The 16,485-nt window shown below is 38.8% G+C and overlaps 2 protein-coding genes across 2 annotated transcripts in view; both read left to right on the top strand.

The window, feature by feature from the left end:
- The first annotated feature begins 1,535 nt into the window (after positions 1-1,535).
- Positions 1,536-4,716, top strand: LOC146636217 (sialoadhesin-like). The gene is made up of 8 exons (XM_085350297.1): positions 1,536-1,638; positions 1,997-2,287; positions 2,430-2,687; positions 2,947-3,192; positions 3,367-3,471; positions 3,724-3,786; positions 4,253-4,315; positions 4,709-4,716. The coding sequence occupies exons 1-8, from the start codon at positions 1,536-1,538 to the stop codon at positions 4,714-4,716; spliced, it is 1,137 nt and encodes a 378-aa protein (XP_085206423.1).
- A 5,273-nt stretch (positions 4,717-9,989) lies between these two features.
- The window catches only part of LOC146636215 (Fc receptor-like protein 5), a 54,901-nt gene continuing 48,405 nt past the window's right edge, over positions 9,990-16,485 (top strand). The window contains exons 1-7 of the mRNA XM_085349476.1: positions 9,990-10,053; positions 10,622-10,654; positions 12,935-13,198; positions 13,321-13,599; positions 13,770-13,772; positions 14,854-15,117; positions 15,240-15,518. Coding sequence (XP_085205602.1) covers positions 10,017-10,053; positions 10,622-10,654; positions 12,935-13,198; positions 13,321-13,599; positions 13,770-13,772; positions 14,854-15,117; positions 15,240-15,518 — 1,159 coding nt within the window. The 5' untranslated portion in view covers positions 9,990-10,016. The remainder of the gene's footprint in view (positions 10,054-10,621; positions 10,655-12,934; positions 13,199-13,320; positions 13,600-13,769; positions 13,773-14,853; positions 15,118-15,239; positions 15,519-16,485) is intronic.

Here is a 16,485-nt window from a genome sequence, read left to right as displayed (position 1 = left end):
GAAGTTGTTCTTCATTTTGTCATTGTTCTATTATGTGTTTTATTCTATTGTTAAGTGTTGTTGGGTATTTGAAAGGCACTTTTAAAAAGAAGTTATTATTATTATTTCTATAACAAAGTTCTTCCTGAAGCAAGTGAAAATCTGATATTTCTCTTTTCCTGTAACCTCAACAGCAAGTAAATGCAGAGCCACACTGACAGCACAAAGTTCAGTCATACCAGCAGGGGGCAGTGTGACACTGAACTGCTCTGTGGAGGGCTCTGCTGGCTGGAATGTTTATTGGTTCAGAAGTGATTCAGTCTCCTCTGAAATCCAGCTCATAAGAGAAGGTGAAACAAACAGAGTTATTAGTGTCTCACAAGGAGGTCTGTACCACTGCAGAGGAGGGAGAGGAGATCCAGTTTACTTCACAGAAGAGAGCAATGAAGTCACCATTACTGAAACCGGTAATTTCCAAAAGTAACAAACTGAAAGACCTGAATCTGTTTGTTCTGTTTCTAGAGTGGTCTGAGTTGAATTTTTAGTTTTCTGTTAAACTGAAATGGATCATTATGTGATCTGTGCTAACAACATTCTCTGTAAACTGTGAGTTTGTCTGATAAGAGAGACCCTGGGTTTCTGTTCCAGAAAGACAGTTAACTTACCCTAACTCTGAGTTAGGTTACCAAGTTACCATGGTAACAGGCTTCTGACAGGTTTTCTTTAACAAACTCAGAGTTTCTCCCTGACTCATCCTCTTCTGCTCCAGTTGAACCAGCTGACTAACACTGGGTTTCAGTTCCTCATTCACAAAATCAAACCTCAGAGTGGAGCCAGTTAATCTGCAGTAGTTTGTGTTTTTAAAAGCGTGAAAATCAGAATTCAATATTAATTTGCCATTTTGTGTACTTATTAAGTGCTTTTACATTAATTCAGAATCTGAACATGTTTTCACTGAAAATCATCTATATAAGTGTCTCAACCCAGATAACTGTGACACTGATCCAGGTCTGTCTGAAGGTGTTATAGGCTCTGTAATGGAACAGAAAACTGGGTCTGCATCACAATGGAAAGGGCCTTCTTTTAACACGTTTGTCTGATGCAAATTTGCATTAAGACTTGGAAAGCTGCACTTTTGAGCTAAATGTGAAAGTTACTATCTGTGAACTCTGACTATTAATGGTAACTTTGTTCTTATTATTATTATTATTATTATTATTATTATTATTATTATTATTATTATTATACAAATATATAAATAAATACATGGGTCTGCATCAGATGCTATTCACAAGGCAGAAAAAATCCAACACAGGACACAAAATATCTAAAAGCAATTTGTTTGTGCAACATTTGTATTTTGTGATGTACTGATGTACTTTTTCCTGTCACCTCAACAGCAAGTAAACCCAAAGCCAAACTGACAGCACAAAGTTTAATCATACCAGTAGGGGGCAGTGTGACACTGAGCTGCTCTGTGAACCCATCATCATCATCTGGATGGAAATACTACTGGTACAGAGATGAGAAATCCTCTGAAGCCCTGACCACACAAGATGCAGTTTTTCACTCAAATGGACAAATCAGTGTCTCACAGGAAGGACTCTACAGGTGCAGAGGAGGAAGAGGAAACCCAGTTTACTACACAGAGGACAGCCAGTCAGTCAGGATTGGGAAAACTGGTCAGTTTGTATTCACCAACAATGTTAAATAGATTGATGACTGAGGATTACTATGAAGGAAAAACAAAATTATATTTCACGGTAACGGCTCTTATTGGAAATTGTTGAACACGAACAGTCATGTAAAATGTAGAGTCCATGGGAACTGACTAAAAGTGCTCTCTAGTCAAGTAAAATATATTAATTTTCACAAGAATACAAATATGAAACATAAATATCACAGATTAACAGAACATAAAAAAGGAAAACATATTGGGGGAAAAAAACCCTGAGAAAAGCATTGAGAAAAAATGGAGAGTGAGCCTGACGAAATAATATTCATTACTTTCCAACAGGATCTGTCCTCACTGTGTCTCCATCATGGCTGAGTCCTGGAGCCTCAGTAACTCTGAACTGTGAGGTTGAACATCCGTCTGCAGGATGGAGCTTCTACTGGTATAAAGCTGTTCCTGATCTATCAGAGAAATCCTCCAGTTATGAGCTGCTACCTGATGGCAGTGGGACTGCACAGGACTCCTACATCATTCATGGACAGACACACACAGCAGGATATGTGTGCAGAGCTGGAAGAGGAGACCCAGAGTATCACACTGATCACAGTCAACCAAAGTTTGTCTGGTCTGCAGGTCAGTTTGATTCTGTCTAATAAGTTGTGTCATCACTGTAATCCACCAAGGTTCAGCTCATTATTTTTTTTCTAATACTAATTTGACATTTTTTGTTCCTAACATCTGTGAGCTTTGTCTCTTCACTGCATGTCGTTTCCAGATGTTCATTCAGCAGCGTCTCTCACAGTGAGTCCTGACAGAGTGCAACACTTCACCTCTGACTCTGTCTCACTGACCTGTGAGGGAAACTTCACTGAGTGGAGAGTGAGGAAGTTCTCTGAGGACGGCCGACTGTACTCTGACTGTAGGAGAATGACTGGATCCACATGTGACATCAACACATCAGAGTCAGATACTGCAGTGTACTGGTGTGAGTCTGGATCAGGAGAGTTCAGCAGTGCAGTCAACATCACTGTACAGAGTATGTTATTATACATTTACTACTTGGATTTGGATGATTTAGACGTCACATGAACATTTGTCCCAGCTTTGCTGTATGTGAAGTCATTTCATGTGGGAAAAATAAAACACATACAGCAGTTTTAAACACACAAGATCAGATCTTCATGATGAAAAGCATTTGTACAATCTGTTCTTATTATTGTTTGTCAGCTTTTTCTCAAAGTGTGCACCAGCTGATGTGACTGAAACAATTGTGTGTGATTGTGTCACAGATGATGGTAATGGTCCTATCCTGGTGAGTCCTGTTCATCCTGTGACTGAGGGAGCTTCTGTTAGTCTGAGCTGCAGTTTAAGAACACAAAAAATACTTTCCAATGTGTTTTTCTATCACAATGACAAACTTATTGAAAATGATCCCCGAGGGGAGCTGAAGATCTCTGCAGTGTCAAAGTCTGATGAAGGTTTCTACAAGTGTCAGTACTCAGGAAGAGAGTCAGCACAGAGCTGGATGTCAGTTAAAGGTGAGCAGGATCAAAACATGTGATGGAGTTTTATAAACCAATGACTGAGAAGGAACGTTAGATTGTCTGATTTAAGTCTCAAAGTCACTTGGCTCTATTTTATGAATGTATTTATTTATAAGATTATAATTTATTAATTAATTTCTGTTTTTTGTTACGTAACTGTGTCAGGAGCTGACAGCTCTTCATCTCCTGTGTGGTTGATGGTTGGACTGGTTAGTGGAGTCTCTCTCATTATTATTCTCCTGCTCTTGTTGTATTGCTGCAGACAGTCCAAGTGTAAGAGCCTCTTCTTTTCACTCTGTATTAGAGAGTTTATTTACTACACACACTTTAATTATTCACACATATACTAATACTACTGTTATCTTTATGTAATCACACAAGTTGAATACAGTGAAATTGGTGTACTCCAGTTCGAAAAGCACGCAACACCTAGATATGAAAAAGGTGTGAAATTTAAGAAGACTATCTCGTGATATGTTTATAAACATTTAACTTTTTCTTTGTCTTTTCTTTTTTTTATTGCAGTTCCAGATGAAACCCGAGATGTCACATATTCTCTCATTAAGCTTAAAGATTTTGAAAAGAGGAGTATGCAAAGCACACATTGTGTGGGGGAAAAAATTGTATTAATTATTTTCTTTTGTGAATTAATCTGATCATCTTAACAGGGAAGCATCACAAACCAGAAGAGTGTGTTATTTACTCTGAGGTGAAGACAGGAGCTGCAGGTACAGTCACAACAGTCTCATTCAGTGTTTGTACTTGAATGTGTCATCACATCATTATATTGCAGGTAATTATAGGTCAACATGGAGTTTAGTTATTCACTTACTGATCAGTGTTTCAGCTTTACTGAATCACAGCATCCACAGATTCTGACTCAGACCTCAATCACAAAACACACATGCAAAGCTGAAGTGTCACAGGCAACAAATGATTTCACTTAGATTTCTTTCACTGTAGTTGCAAAAAGTTTAAATTCCATGTGTATCCAACATCTTTGTATCATATATGTGCTGAACAAATGTGTCCTGAGCTCTGACGTCTCTTTTAGAGGACAGTCTGATGTATGCTGAGGTCAAACAGGCCAAAAAAGAAAAAGCCAAGAAAAACAAAGGTGAGCAAAGTCTGCCATCATCTCCACTGAATATTGTTCAACATGTTTATCTGCTCTTACAATGTAAATCTGTTTATTTTACAGTTTATATTTATGTATTCACAATTCATCAGCTGATTAAAATCTATCATACTCAATTGTCTTTGCATCAGTGGAGACATCCAGTTTCCTCCTGGTTAATGATATTATTGTTTTCAATGATCTTCTCTTCATTCACAGGAAAATCAAGTCCTGCAGCTGATGCAGCAGTTTATTCTGAAGTCACATCAGGAAGCTCTCTCAGTAATTCTGCTGCCATGCAGGCTGATTTATTCTTCACATTATTAAATGTCTTCAGCTCATAATATCTTTACATGTTGGAAATCACTTTGTCTCTTTGTGCTTGTCTTACAGGTCAGTGAGGAGAGCTGTAGCAGCAAAGCCAAGAAGAAGCTTTTTATGAACCCACTCTTGCTCCTCTGATATTTTTTATTTAAATCTATGCTCTCATTTTTATGAAGATTATATATTTTTAAAATATACTTTTTAAAAAAAAAAATATATATATATATTCATTGTTAAAGGTTTTGTATAAAACTTTGAATGTATCCTGTTCCAACAGCTGCAAAAAAAATAGTTTGAAATATGTGATCATATATTTAGTTTCTTATATAGCGCAACTTAAAGTCAGAGTTGTTTGCCATGACTTTTGTTGCCATGAAAACAGGATACTGCTGGACTTCAAGCTTGCTCTGTCCATTTTACTTTAGTTATTTTGTTTGTCCTGTCTTAGTTTTATTATATCTATTTGAGAGGGATTTATCTTTTACCTCTTTTTAGAGTCATTTTATATATTGTGAATAAAATAAATGTTTTTATTTGCTACTCTTTTGGGTGTAAAAGGCCTTTATTGGTTACTTCCTATTTTGCCTCTGGCTTATTTTTATCAACCGAAAAGCCTCATGATTTCCCCAAAATGGGGAAACTAAGCATGTGGTTTCAACGAAAAGCCTTCTGTTTATGAGATGTCTTTTTTCATGGTATCAGCACATAGCAGAGAGTAAACAAGGAGTTCAGACAAAAAGCACAGTGGAAAAATCACTTTGATAATTATCACTGTTACATTTAAGAATGCATGACACTGTGAAAAGCAATGAAAAATAATTGTGGTCATTGTGGTGCTGAGACATGGAAGGTGGAAAAAAAGCAACAAAAAATGTGACATGTCGTAAAACTGAAACTCCTCACACTGAAACAGCCTGTATGAGTCTGTTTAAAAAATAAAAATAAATCTGGTCTTTTCAATATTTTCCCCATGTTTTTTTTTTCAAACCTTTATATGTCAAAGCCACCCTGCTGAATAGCTATTGAAACTTGTATAGGCAGTATATAAACAACAAATAATATACCATAAACAGCAGGTTACATTAGTGTATTTCCCCATTTCTATTGTTGCCAACAAACAAACTCAAACATCACCAACAGCAAAAATCAGTCTTTGGAAAATCTGTATGTTTCCCTCCCTCCCCTACTTGCTGGCAGCTGGATTGCAGGTTGTGTCAGATAGCTCAGCTATTATTATGCCAGCAAGACAGCATTTAAGTCATTTTGAATTTGTGTTTGAAAAGGACAAAGAAGAACACCACAGTGAAATGCAAACTGAATCTATCTTATATGAAGTGTCTCTACTTTTAACCTGGAAAATTTCCTGTTAATACAATCATACTGTGATTTTCATGCCAGATTTCAGTGTTGTCCTTGTATGCAGTTTCTATAGTCTTTGTGAATATTTAGACATTATGTATTTTTATGATCATATATTCACAGTCTTCACAATTTTAAGCTGACAAAAATTATTCTGGAATGGTTCTGCGTTTTGTAGATATAGTTTTCTGCAAGTTGGTGAAACTCTGCCACTTAAATATTCTCTAAATATTCTCCCTTAATGCATATCTAAGGAGACAAGAAGTAAAAGTCAAAAACAGCTTTACTGCTGAGCTCCTTAATAAATACAACAAACAGCAGGTCAGGTCCAAATAATCTGAAACTACACCTCTTGCAACAAAACACAAACACAAGGACAGACACAAACATAAAAGAAAACATGGCAAAGGACAAGGAAGACAGGTGGGAGGACAGCTAAAACCAATCTAACTAAACACAAAGCACTATGGACACAAGAGATCAAAATAAGACAGGAAGATAAGATGAGACCAGAAGACCATATAGAGACAGAAGATAAACAAACAAGGAGACAAGACTGGAGGGACAGAATGGGAATACTAAAGGGGATAAACAATCATTTAAATAAAGAAGTCAAGGAACTAAAGGCACTGATAACAAACTCATAAGGAAAGCAACCCCCCCCCCCCCAAAAAAAAAACAAACAAACAACAACTATCATTATAAACTAAAGACTATCAATATATCTATCATATAGAACATAGTACCATTATACAAAGATTATAAAAAATACAAAACTAGATGAACCATAAAAATCCTATGAAAATCTAAACCCTGTGTCCAAGACATAGAGATCATAACAAATATTTGAACAACATAGTAAAATTAAATGAAATATATCACTTTAAACAATTAAACATTTAAGCATGCTTGTTTGTAAATAATATATGGATTTATAAGATTTTCAAATCACAATTCTCTCTTTTTTTAGATTTACATTCCATGCAGCATTCCTTTTTTTTTTCTTTTTTTTTTGCAGATGAGTCTGTAAAACTGAATCTCCTTATTCACTTAAATTTAGCACATGCCTTAGAAGTGTGATGACCCCTTGGCCTTTTGTGCCCTCAGTCTTAGATTTATGTTGTTTGTACTGTGCTTTGTTCTGCTGGAGGCTAACTACCTGCATGAGCTGCACCTGGACCCAGTGAGCTTGGCTATGAAGGCTTCTCTCTGTCCTGACTTTGGCATCCACATCCTTACTTGATCGTGCTTAACTGCAGCATGATTTCTTGAGTTATTTTGCTATTTTTACACTCTGCCACACATACATGCATGCTTTACACTACTGACCTGCTGGCAAACATGTTTTCTTTATTTATATTGCCATTAATCTATTCTTACTTAGTTATCACCTCGGTCAGTCTCCCTCTCTTGTTGGAGCCAATGGGCCAGGGTTGCCAGGGTTTCCATGGCAACAAAAGTCATACATGCTCTAGAAACCATCATAGCAATACAGTAAGCATGTACTCTGTCTTTTATCAGCCGTAGCTCACACATCAGCCTGGCTCTGATGTGTGGTTAGTAGAAAGTTCTGAGTTTATTTAAGCTGCTATAGTGAGTGATGAATTACTGTTGTGGTGAATAAGCTTTCTTTGGCTTGTGATTATAATCAGTCTGTTTGTAGCACATCTCCCACTGTACACACATAGAGTCTCAGACAGTTTCCTTCCAGAAATCACACACATATCAGTTCCAGGCCTGCTACTGTGTAAAACAGGATAGAATATTAGTGGATGCCTAGCAGTTGTGCTGGTCAGCCTCCTCTGGCATTCCCCCTGAACCCACTGCACCACCCCTTCCCTGCAGCTGAACCACAAACCACACCCAACCACCACGGACTGAAACTTTGCTACCACTTATTCCACTGAACATAATTGTTGGCTGAGGAAATGAATGTGCTTATTTGGTACAGGCCTTTCACAGAGTTATTATGCCTGTGAAAATAAATTCAAGTGCAACTTAAAGTAATTGTGTATTGTGTATCTGCTAAGTAAAAAACACAGTGACTTTATCATTTTTTCTCTGGCCTACTAAACCAAAAAGAGGAAGAACAGTTTGAGCTGAATTTGTACAGCCTTCCAAAGAACACGATTGAGCCCTGACAGCTGATAGCAGAGATAGATCATAGGCAGAACTCAAGATACCAAGTTTTTAAAACTCCACTCTCATCTGTCATCACGTTGCTGCAGACATTAATTACTGACTAGCCACTTCCTTTTTTCTGTTTTATTTTGCAAATGATGTGCTTTAGTTACTATATATAATAATAATAATAATGGATTGGATTTATATAGCGCTTTTCTAGGCACCCAAAGCGCTTTACAATACCACTATTCATTCACTCTCACATTCATACACTGGTGGAGGCAAGCTACAGTTGTAGCCACAGCTGCCCTGGGGCAGACTGACAGAAGCGAGGCTGCCATATCGCGCCATCGGCCCAACACCAGTAGGCAGTAGGGTAAAGTGTCTTGCACAAGGACACAACGACTAGGACAGAGAGCCCGGGGATCGAACCGGCAACCTTCCGGTTACAGATACGCTTCCCTGAGCCACAGTCGCCCCAAATAATGTCTAATAATAATAATGTCTGCTATATAATTCAAAATAAAAACTGATTGCACATGCACTAAACACATTTGTCGTCTGCTCGCACATAACCTCTAGTGAGTATATGGTGGCATCTTATCCCTGACATATCACATCTTTTTTTGTGTAAAGGGGAACAGAAAATTCAGTCAACCGTTTAGCATAATGAGGCAATACATGGTTTTTGCTTTGTGTATTTCTCAATATGCTTTCAACTTTTAAAGTTAGTACTGCTATAAAATTCAAAAACATACTATTCAATAAATTGTTAATAAAGTTCAAATCTTTTAATAGTGTTGGATCTATAAGATCCTGATTTTTGGTGGCTGCTTTAGAGTCGAGAACCTGGTACTAGAAACTACCTTAGAAGTGCAAACAAGGAACACGTGAACACATGGTACATGGTAGAATAGCAAAGAAGCATGGCAATGGCTTACGTTACTGAGTGCTATGCTTTGTTTTCAGTTAAGAAATATATAGTTTTTGGCAGAAAGATATTGATTATTGTGTTTTGGTATTTTATTTGGCACATTTACCCACCAAATAAGGTCTGTGTGCATCTGTACCATTGCAATTTAGCAAGCAAGAAAATGAATTTGTGCGTTGGTTCATTTATTCCTCTGGTTTGTAAAAACTGCATCTCATTTCCATCAGTTCAGCCACATAAATAATCCGGTCACAACCACCTTCTAACCAAAATTCAACCACAAGATGAAAACATTTACATATCAAAGCAGAAGTGAAAGGATGTTTTCCATTGTAATAGTACAAAAAACAAGCTAAAAGTCTATTTTTTTCCTGCAACTTAAAAGGGAGTATCTTAACCTTGTTTCCTGTTATAGGCATATTCTTTGGTCTAATTATGTCAAAGCAAGTTTGTTCACCTCAACTATGGCCCAGCATGTTTTGCATGAACCTGCTCAGGACAGCCAGAAATAAATGATATGCTGCCATCCGGCCACTGACAGTCTCAAAAACCCAGACAAATATTCCAGAATTATAGCAATCTAAATGTATGGGGTTGTATGACTTTTTTTGTATGGGAAAAAAGTGAGTTTCTAAAGAAGACAGAAGTAAAACTAAACCTAAATGAAAGCTTTGCCTGACTTGAAGTAACAGAACTGTTATTTTATAACGCAGAGAAAGAGAACAACACTGAGAACAAGCTTGAATGTTCTGAATGGACAGGAAACGTAAACACTGATGCGGCTGAAGTTATAGCAGATGGTTGAGCTCAGAGTAAAAGGGAAGGAAGCATGGAAGCCACTGAGAAGAAGAAGTTACGGTCTCATCTATATTAAGCACAGCATCTCTTTCTTCTGCTTATTTGTGAAAGTAAAACACTGAAAGCTTAGCTGTGCATCAGAGAGCTGCAGAGCTGGATGTGAGGATGAAGCGCTCTTTGCTCTGCATGCTGGAGTTATTCTGTAAGTACATCACTGACTTTCTCTTGTGACCAATTTAAGAAACTATATTGGTGTAAATTAAAGTGTATGAGGTGGTTAACAAGTCTCTGAGAATTCGAATGGTATTACCTTATGTCCATTTAAAGCAGGGTATTGCGTTGGAAACACTGCTGTTTTACATTACTAGTTTAGAGCATATAAGCAAAGAAATTTGAGGATGAGTCTCCGATCTGAAAATTTACTTTAACCTCCTAAGACCTGAACTCTTCCACAGCATGCATTTTAAAGTTCTCTTTGATATTTGGTCACATTGGGGCCCGATGAATGTAAAAACAAAGAATTAACAGATTTTTTTTTTTGCCTTATTTTTGTTTTTAATAAAAAATAAGAGCCACCTATGAGGATATTTGTTTATAATTTTGATAGAACAGTAGCAGTATAATGTCGTAAGTGAATATCAGGCCCTTGTAGAGCAAAATTGAGTATTTTGGTCTAAATAACCCAAAATGTCCTAGGAGGTTAAAAAATCTTTTACTTCATAGTGAGTTGATTTGCTGCTGTTTTGATGATGTTTCAATCTTGATTTCAGTGCTCAGTACACTCTTCGATGTAAATGCTGAAGGTACGACAGTTTTTTTTCTTCCTGTTTACAAAGTATGAACAGCATTGATGTATCTCCTGTATCTTTCTGTTTATGTGTTGTCACGGCTGAATCAAAATCCAGACACAGACAAGAACTGACAAACTTATCAGGAGTTTACTTTCACAGACACCAGTAGCTGAGAGAAACAGGTGTCTATGGTAAACGTAGGGGGCTGATTATCCATCAGGAGAGAACCAGCTTTTTGATTTGGTGAACAAAGCCAGGAACAGGGTGAGTTAGAATTGATTTGAGTTGACTGACAGGAAGCAGGAGCGAGCGCTGCCCACACATGGGCCAGCACAAGGCTAGTTGTAGACACACTGGTGGCCCTGTGCTGGCCCATATGTGGATCATCTCTGGCAAACCTGAACCGGGCCACCAAATGGCCGTCATTCTTTGCGGTATGTGGGCCATGTGTAAGTTGTGTGCAGCCACGGGCCAGTTGCAGACACACTGCTGGCCCTGTGCTGGCCCTGATGTCAGCCTAATGTGTACCTTAATCAAGCCATGTAATAATAACATGTGCCGGAACATAATAGTGCAAAAGTAACATGACAAAACTCTGGTCAGATAGTGAATGGACTGATTCTTTAATAGAATCTCATCTAACAGATTACTCAAAGTGCTCTATACAACATGCCATATTCACCCAATCACACACTTTCTCTAAACTGAGTGCTTGACATGGAGACTGGAGGAGCTAGGGATTGAACCACTAACCTTCCGATCAGAAAATAGGAACATAAATAGTTCATAAATAGTTCATTGCCAGACCTGGCCCACATCTGGTTGACATACACTCTGCCATGACACCACCCAGCAAAATCTCCAGTGTTAAATTAACACTAGAGAGTGTCTATATGGGTCCACACCTCTGAGTGTTAAATTAACACTTTTGACAGTGTTATATGTTTAAAAGTAACCTAGTCAGTTTTGAAGATTAACAATGGCTAACACTGAGCAGTGCTGATTTTCTAACACTGGAAAATAACTCAAAATGTTAGAAGTATTCCAGTGTTAGAAAATCAGCACTGCTCAGTGTTAGCCATTGTTAATCTTCAAAACTGACTAGGTTACTTTTAAACATATGACACTGTCAAAAGTGTTAATTTAACACTCAGAGGTGTGGACCCATATAGACAGTCTCTAGTGTTAATTTAACACTGGAGATTTTGCTGTGCAGTCAGTCAGAAGTGCCAGCTTGATGTCGGATCCGGGCCAGACCTGTTTTCTATGAACCTGGGCCACATAAACCAAACCACAATCAAGCCAGATGTGGCATGCCATCACATAGACAGTGCCATCTTTGCCAGGTCTGGCCCATATCTGGATGACATACCACTTACCATGCCAGAAGTCAGCCAGCAGTGCCGGCTTGACACCAGCTCTGGGCCAGACCTGTTTGCTATGTAGGGCCAAGCAGGACAGATAAGGGAAAGTGAGAGGAAGAAGGAGAAAGTGCGACCACCTCCGTCAAGAGCCAAGAAAGAAGTGATCATATTATTTGATTATTATTATTATTATTATTACTTTATTTGAATCTGTGAAAATCAGAAAATCATATTTCAATAGTTACAGTGCACTGACTGCCATCTTTCATTTCTTCTGGAGTGTGGGAGAGGTTTATTATTCTTATACCCAGACTATTTGTTCTTATCAGAGTTTATAAAGTAATTTTACTACTATTAAATTTTAATTAATTTTAACAGTACTATATTAAAATAGAACTATTAATAGTAGTGTTTTAGTATTTTTAACTACTATCAAAAACATATTCAAAATGATTGTTTGGGAAAAGGAAGATAGCACGCGTTGCACTGAACACTTATGATCGGCCATCCATGACAATATTCAAACATTTAAAATGACTGAAAGTTATTTTCATTGATTTAATGTTTCAATTTTAAATAATTCAATGACAACTGCTAAATAACATTTTACATTGAAAATTCATGATAACACTCAACAGACTCCAACAGAAATAAAGGTTGTTGTTCAGTGCACTGAAACTATTAAAATATTAATGAAAAGGGAAACAGATATGATGAGAAATTTAAAAATGTTTTATCTGACATTTCTCTTTTTATAAATAATAAATCAGAGCGAGTTTGATTGTGTAACACAGTCCAATATGTCACGTGCAGAGTAATTAGTCATTTCTACTAAGAGTAAATATTTAAAGTGTGATCAGTGCTGTAAGAAATTTCTTCCTGAGACAAGTGACAATCTGTTTTACATTTTCCTGTAAATTAATTGCAGATAAACCCAGGGCCACACTGACAGCAGGAACAACAATCATACCAGTAGGGGGCAGTGTGACACTGACCTGCTCTGTGCAGAGCTCTGATGGATGGAAATATGAGTGGTTCAGACGAACCCAAAGAACCTCTGAAGGTCAAATCAGAGATCAACAAAACAGAGATATCAGAGTATCTCAAGGAGGAATCTACCGCTGCAGAGGAACAAGAGGAAACCCAGTTTACTACACTGATAGAAGTGATGATGTCACCATTGAGATAACCTGTGAGTTCAGTCATTTAGTTTGAAATATACATTCACTCATGATTATCAAACATACAATGTTAAGTTTTCTGTGTTGATTTCATGTTTCTGTTTTTATCTCAACTGTTAATATGTGTAAACAGTTTCCAATAAAGTTGTTGTAAAACAACGACCCAACTGGCCTCAGATATTCAGAGGTGAGACGATAACTCTGACATGTGAGGTGCAGGAAGGAGGTGAAACCACTGAGTGGGAGTATAAATGGAGAGGACCCAGGACACCCACACAGTGGACACACAATAATGATGTGACATTCAGTGTTTCTGAGTCCAGCAGTGAAGACTACATGTGTAAGAGTCGACGCAGAGATGACTCATATTCTTCAACAGAGTGGAGTGAATCCATCACATTGTCAGCATCAAGTAAGTCATGTTTGTTGTGTGATCTCCATTTGACAAATGTCATAATGGTCAGAACAGGATGGATTCAATGGTCTACAAAGCATGTTACATTGTTAGTCAGACAAAGAGCTGCAGCTGATAGTAGCCTCATTGTAGACAGTTTGTCACCACTTTGTGTCATGAACCTTCAGCTGGTATAGAGACGCCAATGCTGACCTGCTGCTCCATCACCTGAGGACAATAATGACATAAATAAACAGGATGAAAATATAGTATAGTATCTGCAGGTTATGTACAACCGGCAGAAAGAGGAAGTGGATGACATCCAGAAGTCCTGCCAGTGGCTGGACAAAGCTGGACTGAAAGACAACACAGAGGCACTAATCAGGGCAGCACAGGCACAAACTCTGAACACAAGATCCATAGAGGCTGGGGTCTGCCACATCAGGCAAGACCCCAGGGGCAGGCTTTGTAAAGATGCCCCTGAGAGAATCCAGCACATAACAGTGGGGTGCAAGATGCTAGCAGGCAGGGCACACATGGAACGCCATAACCAAGTGGCCAGCATAGTATACAAAAACATCTGTGCCGAGTATGGCCTGGAAGCCCTGAGGCCAAAATGGGAGACCTCCTGTAGGGTGGTCAAGAATGACGAAGCTAAGATCCTGTGGGACTTCCAGTTAGAGCTGCACAAAATGGTGATGCCTAACCAACCGGTCATAGGGGTGGTAGATAAGTGGAAGAAGACGGCTTTAGTAATAGACATAGTGATACCGAATGACAGCAACATCAGGAAAAAGGAACACAAGAAGATGGAGAAGTAACAAGGGCTCAGAGAAGACCTTGAGAATATGTGGAGGGTGAAAGTAACAGGGGTCCCAGAGGTAATCGGAGCGCTAGGTGCAGTGATCCCAAGCTAGTCAAGTGGCTCCAGCAGATCCCAGGAACCAACATCCAAGATCTCTGTCCAGACGAGTGCAGTCCTACGAACAGGAAAGATACTGTGCAAGACCCTCAAGCTCCCAGGCCTCTGGTAGAGGACCTGACCTTGAAAGAAGACCGCCCGCAGAGGGCGAGGAGGAAATTATATAATATAGGCAGGTAATAAATCAGAGGGAATTTGATTTTGTAACACAGTCTAATATGTCTGATTTGCTGATTACTCATTTATACAAAACTACTCAGTGAATATTTAAAGTGTGATCAGTGCTGTAAGAAATTTCTTCCTGAGACAAGTGACAATCTATTCTACTTTTTCCTGTAAATTAATTGCAGATAAACCCAGGGCCACGCTGACAGCAGGAACAACAATCATACCAGTAGGGGGCAGTGTGACACTGACCTGCTCTGTGCAGAGCTCTGATGGATGGAAATATGAGTGGTTCAGACGAATCCAAAGAACCTCTGAAGGTCAAATCAGAGGTCAACAAAACAGAGATATCAGAGTATCTGAAGGAGGAATCTACAGCTGCAGAGGAACAAGAGGAAACCCAGATTACTACACTGATAAAAGTGATGATGCCACCATTGAGAAAACCAGTGAGTTCAGTAATTTAGTTTGAAATATACATTCACTCATGATTATCAAACATACAATGTGAAGTTTTCTGTGTTGATTTCATGTTTATATTTGTATCTCAACTGTTAATATGTGTAAACAGTTTCCAGTAAAGTTGTTGTAAAACAACAACCCAACTGGCCTCAGATATTCAGTGGTGAGACGATCACTCTGACATGTGAGGTGCAGGAAGGAGGTGAAACCACTGAGTGGGAGTATAAATGGAGAGGACCCAGGACACCCACACAGTGGACACACAATAATGATGTGACATTCAGTGTTTCTGAGTCCAGCAGTGAAGACTACATGTGTAAGAGTCGACGCAGAGATGACTCATATTCTTCAACAGAGTGGAGTGAAGCCTTCACATTGTCAGTATCAAGTAAGTCATGTTTGTTGTGTGATCTCCATTTGACAAATGTCATAATGGTCAGAACAGGATGAATTCAATGGTCTGCAAAGCATGTTACATTGTTAGTCAGACAAAGAGCTGCAGCTGATTGTAGGAGCCATAATTGAATGTATTGAATTTTGATGATCACTGGGTTTTTATTTGTTTGGTTGTTATGGGAGTCACGTGGGTGCTAGCGGTGACATTAAGAGGGCGTCGTCAGTCTGTAATTCACTGGTTTTGATTTTGAAAGAGAGGAGGGCTGGGTAGCCATAGTTTTTGTTGACCGCTGCACAACATGTTTCGCCTTGTTACATTAGAGCCTGTGACGTTGTAAGAGTCTGAATCAGGAGCCAATGACATTACTGTAAACTCTCAAAGCACTTTAATAAACAAGCAAACAATTCCACCTCTCGCACTATTAAGTAAAGTTGACAGCGCGTCAGGCAAATAGGCAGGCTTCATCCCCGGGCTCTAGCGACTGTGGAAGTCGCTACACTGATAGTAGCCTCATTGTAGACAGTTTGTCACCACTTTGTGTCATGAAGTTTCAGCTGGTCTAGAGACACCAATGCTGACCTGCTGCTCCATCATCTGAGGACAATAATGACATGAATAAACAGGATGAAAATATAGTATAGTATCTGCACGTTATGTACAACCGGCAGATAGAGGAAGTGGATGACATCCAGAAGTCCTGCCAGTGGCTGGACAAAGCTGGACTGAAAGACAACACAGAGGCACTAATCAGGGCAGCACAGGCACAAACTCTGAACACAAGATCCATAGAGGCTGGGGTCTGCCACATCAGGCAAGACCCCAGGGGCAGGCTGTGTAAAGATGCCCCTGAGAGAATCCAGCACATAACAGTGGGGTGCAAGATGTTAGCAGGCAGGGCACACATGGAACGCCATAACCAAGTGGCCAGCATAGTGTACAGAAACATCTGTGCCGAGTA

This window comes from Diplotaxodon limnothrissa, linkage group LG3 (genome assembly GCF_057381915.1).
Source record: "Diplotaxodon limnothrissa isolate DT_005_m linkage group LG3, D_limnothrissa_male_GT1.1, whole genome shotgun sequence".
Classification (NCBI taxonomy): Eukaryota; Metazoa; Chordata; class Actinopteri; order Cichliformes; family Cichlidae; genus Diplotaxodon; species Diplotaxodon limnothrissa.
The sequence above is the reverse complement of the archived record's forward strand: the minus strand, read 5'-3'. Positions and strand labels throughout refer to the sequence as shown.

Coding starts and splice junctions, on each gene's coding strand:
- LOC146636217 (XM_085350297.1), top strand. CDS start 1,536: ATGCAGTTTTTCACTCAAATGGACAAATCAGTGTCTCACAGGAAGGAC. Junction 3,193..3,366: donor GAGCTGGATGTCAGTTAAAG/GTGAGCAGGATC, acceptor CTGTGTCAGGAG/CTGACAGCTCTTCATCTCCT. Junction 3,787..4,252: donor TAAAGATTTTGAAAAGAGGA/GTATGCAAAGCA, acceptor CGTCTCTTTTAG/AGGACAGTCTGATGTATGCT.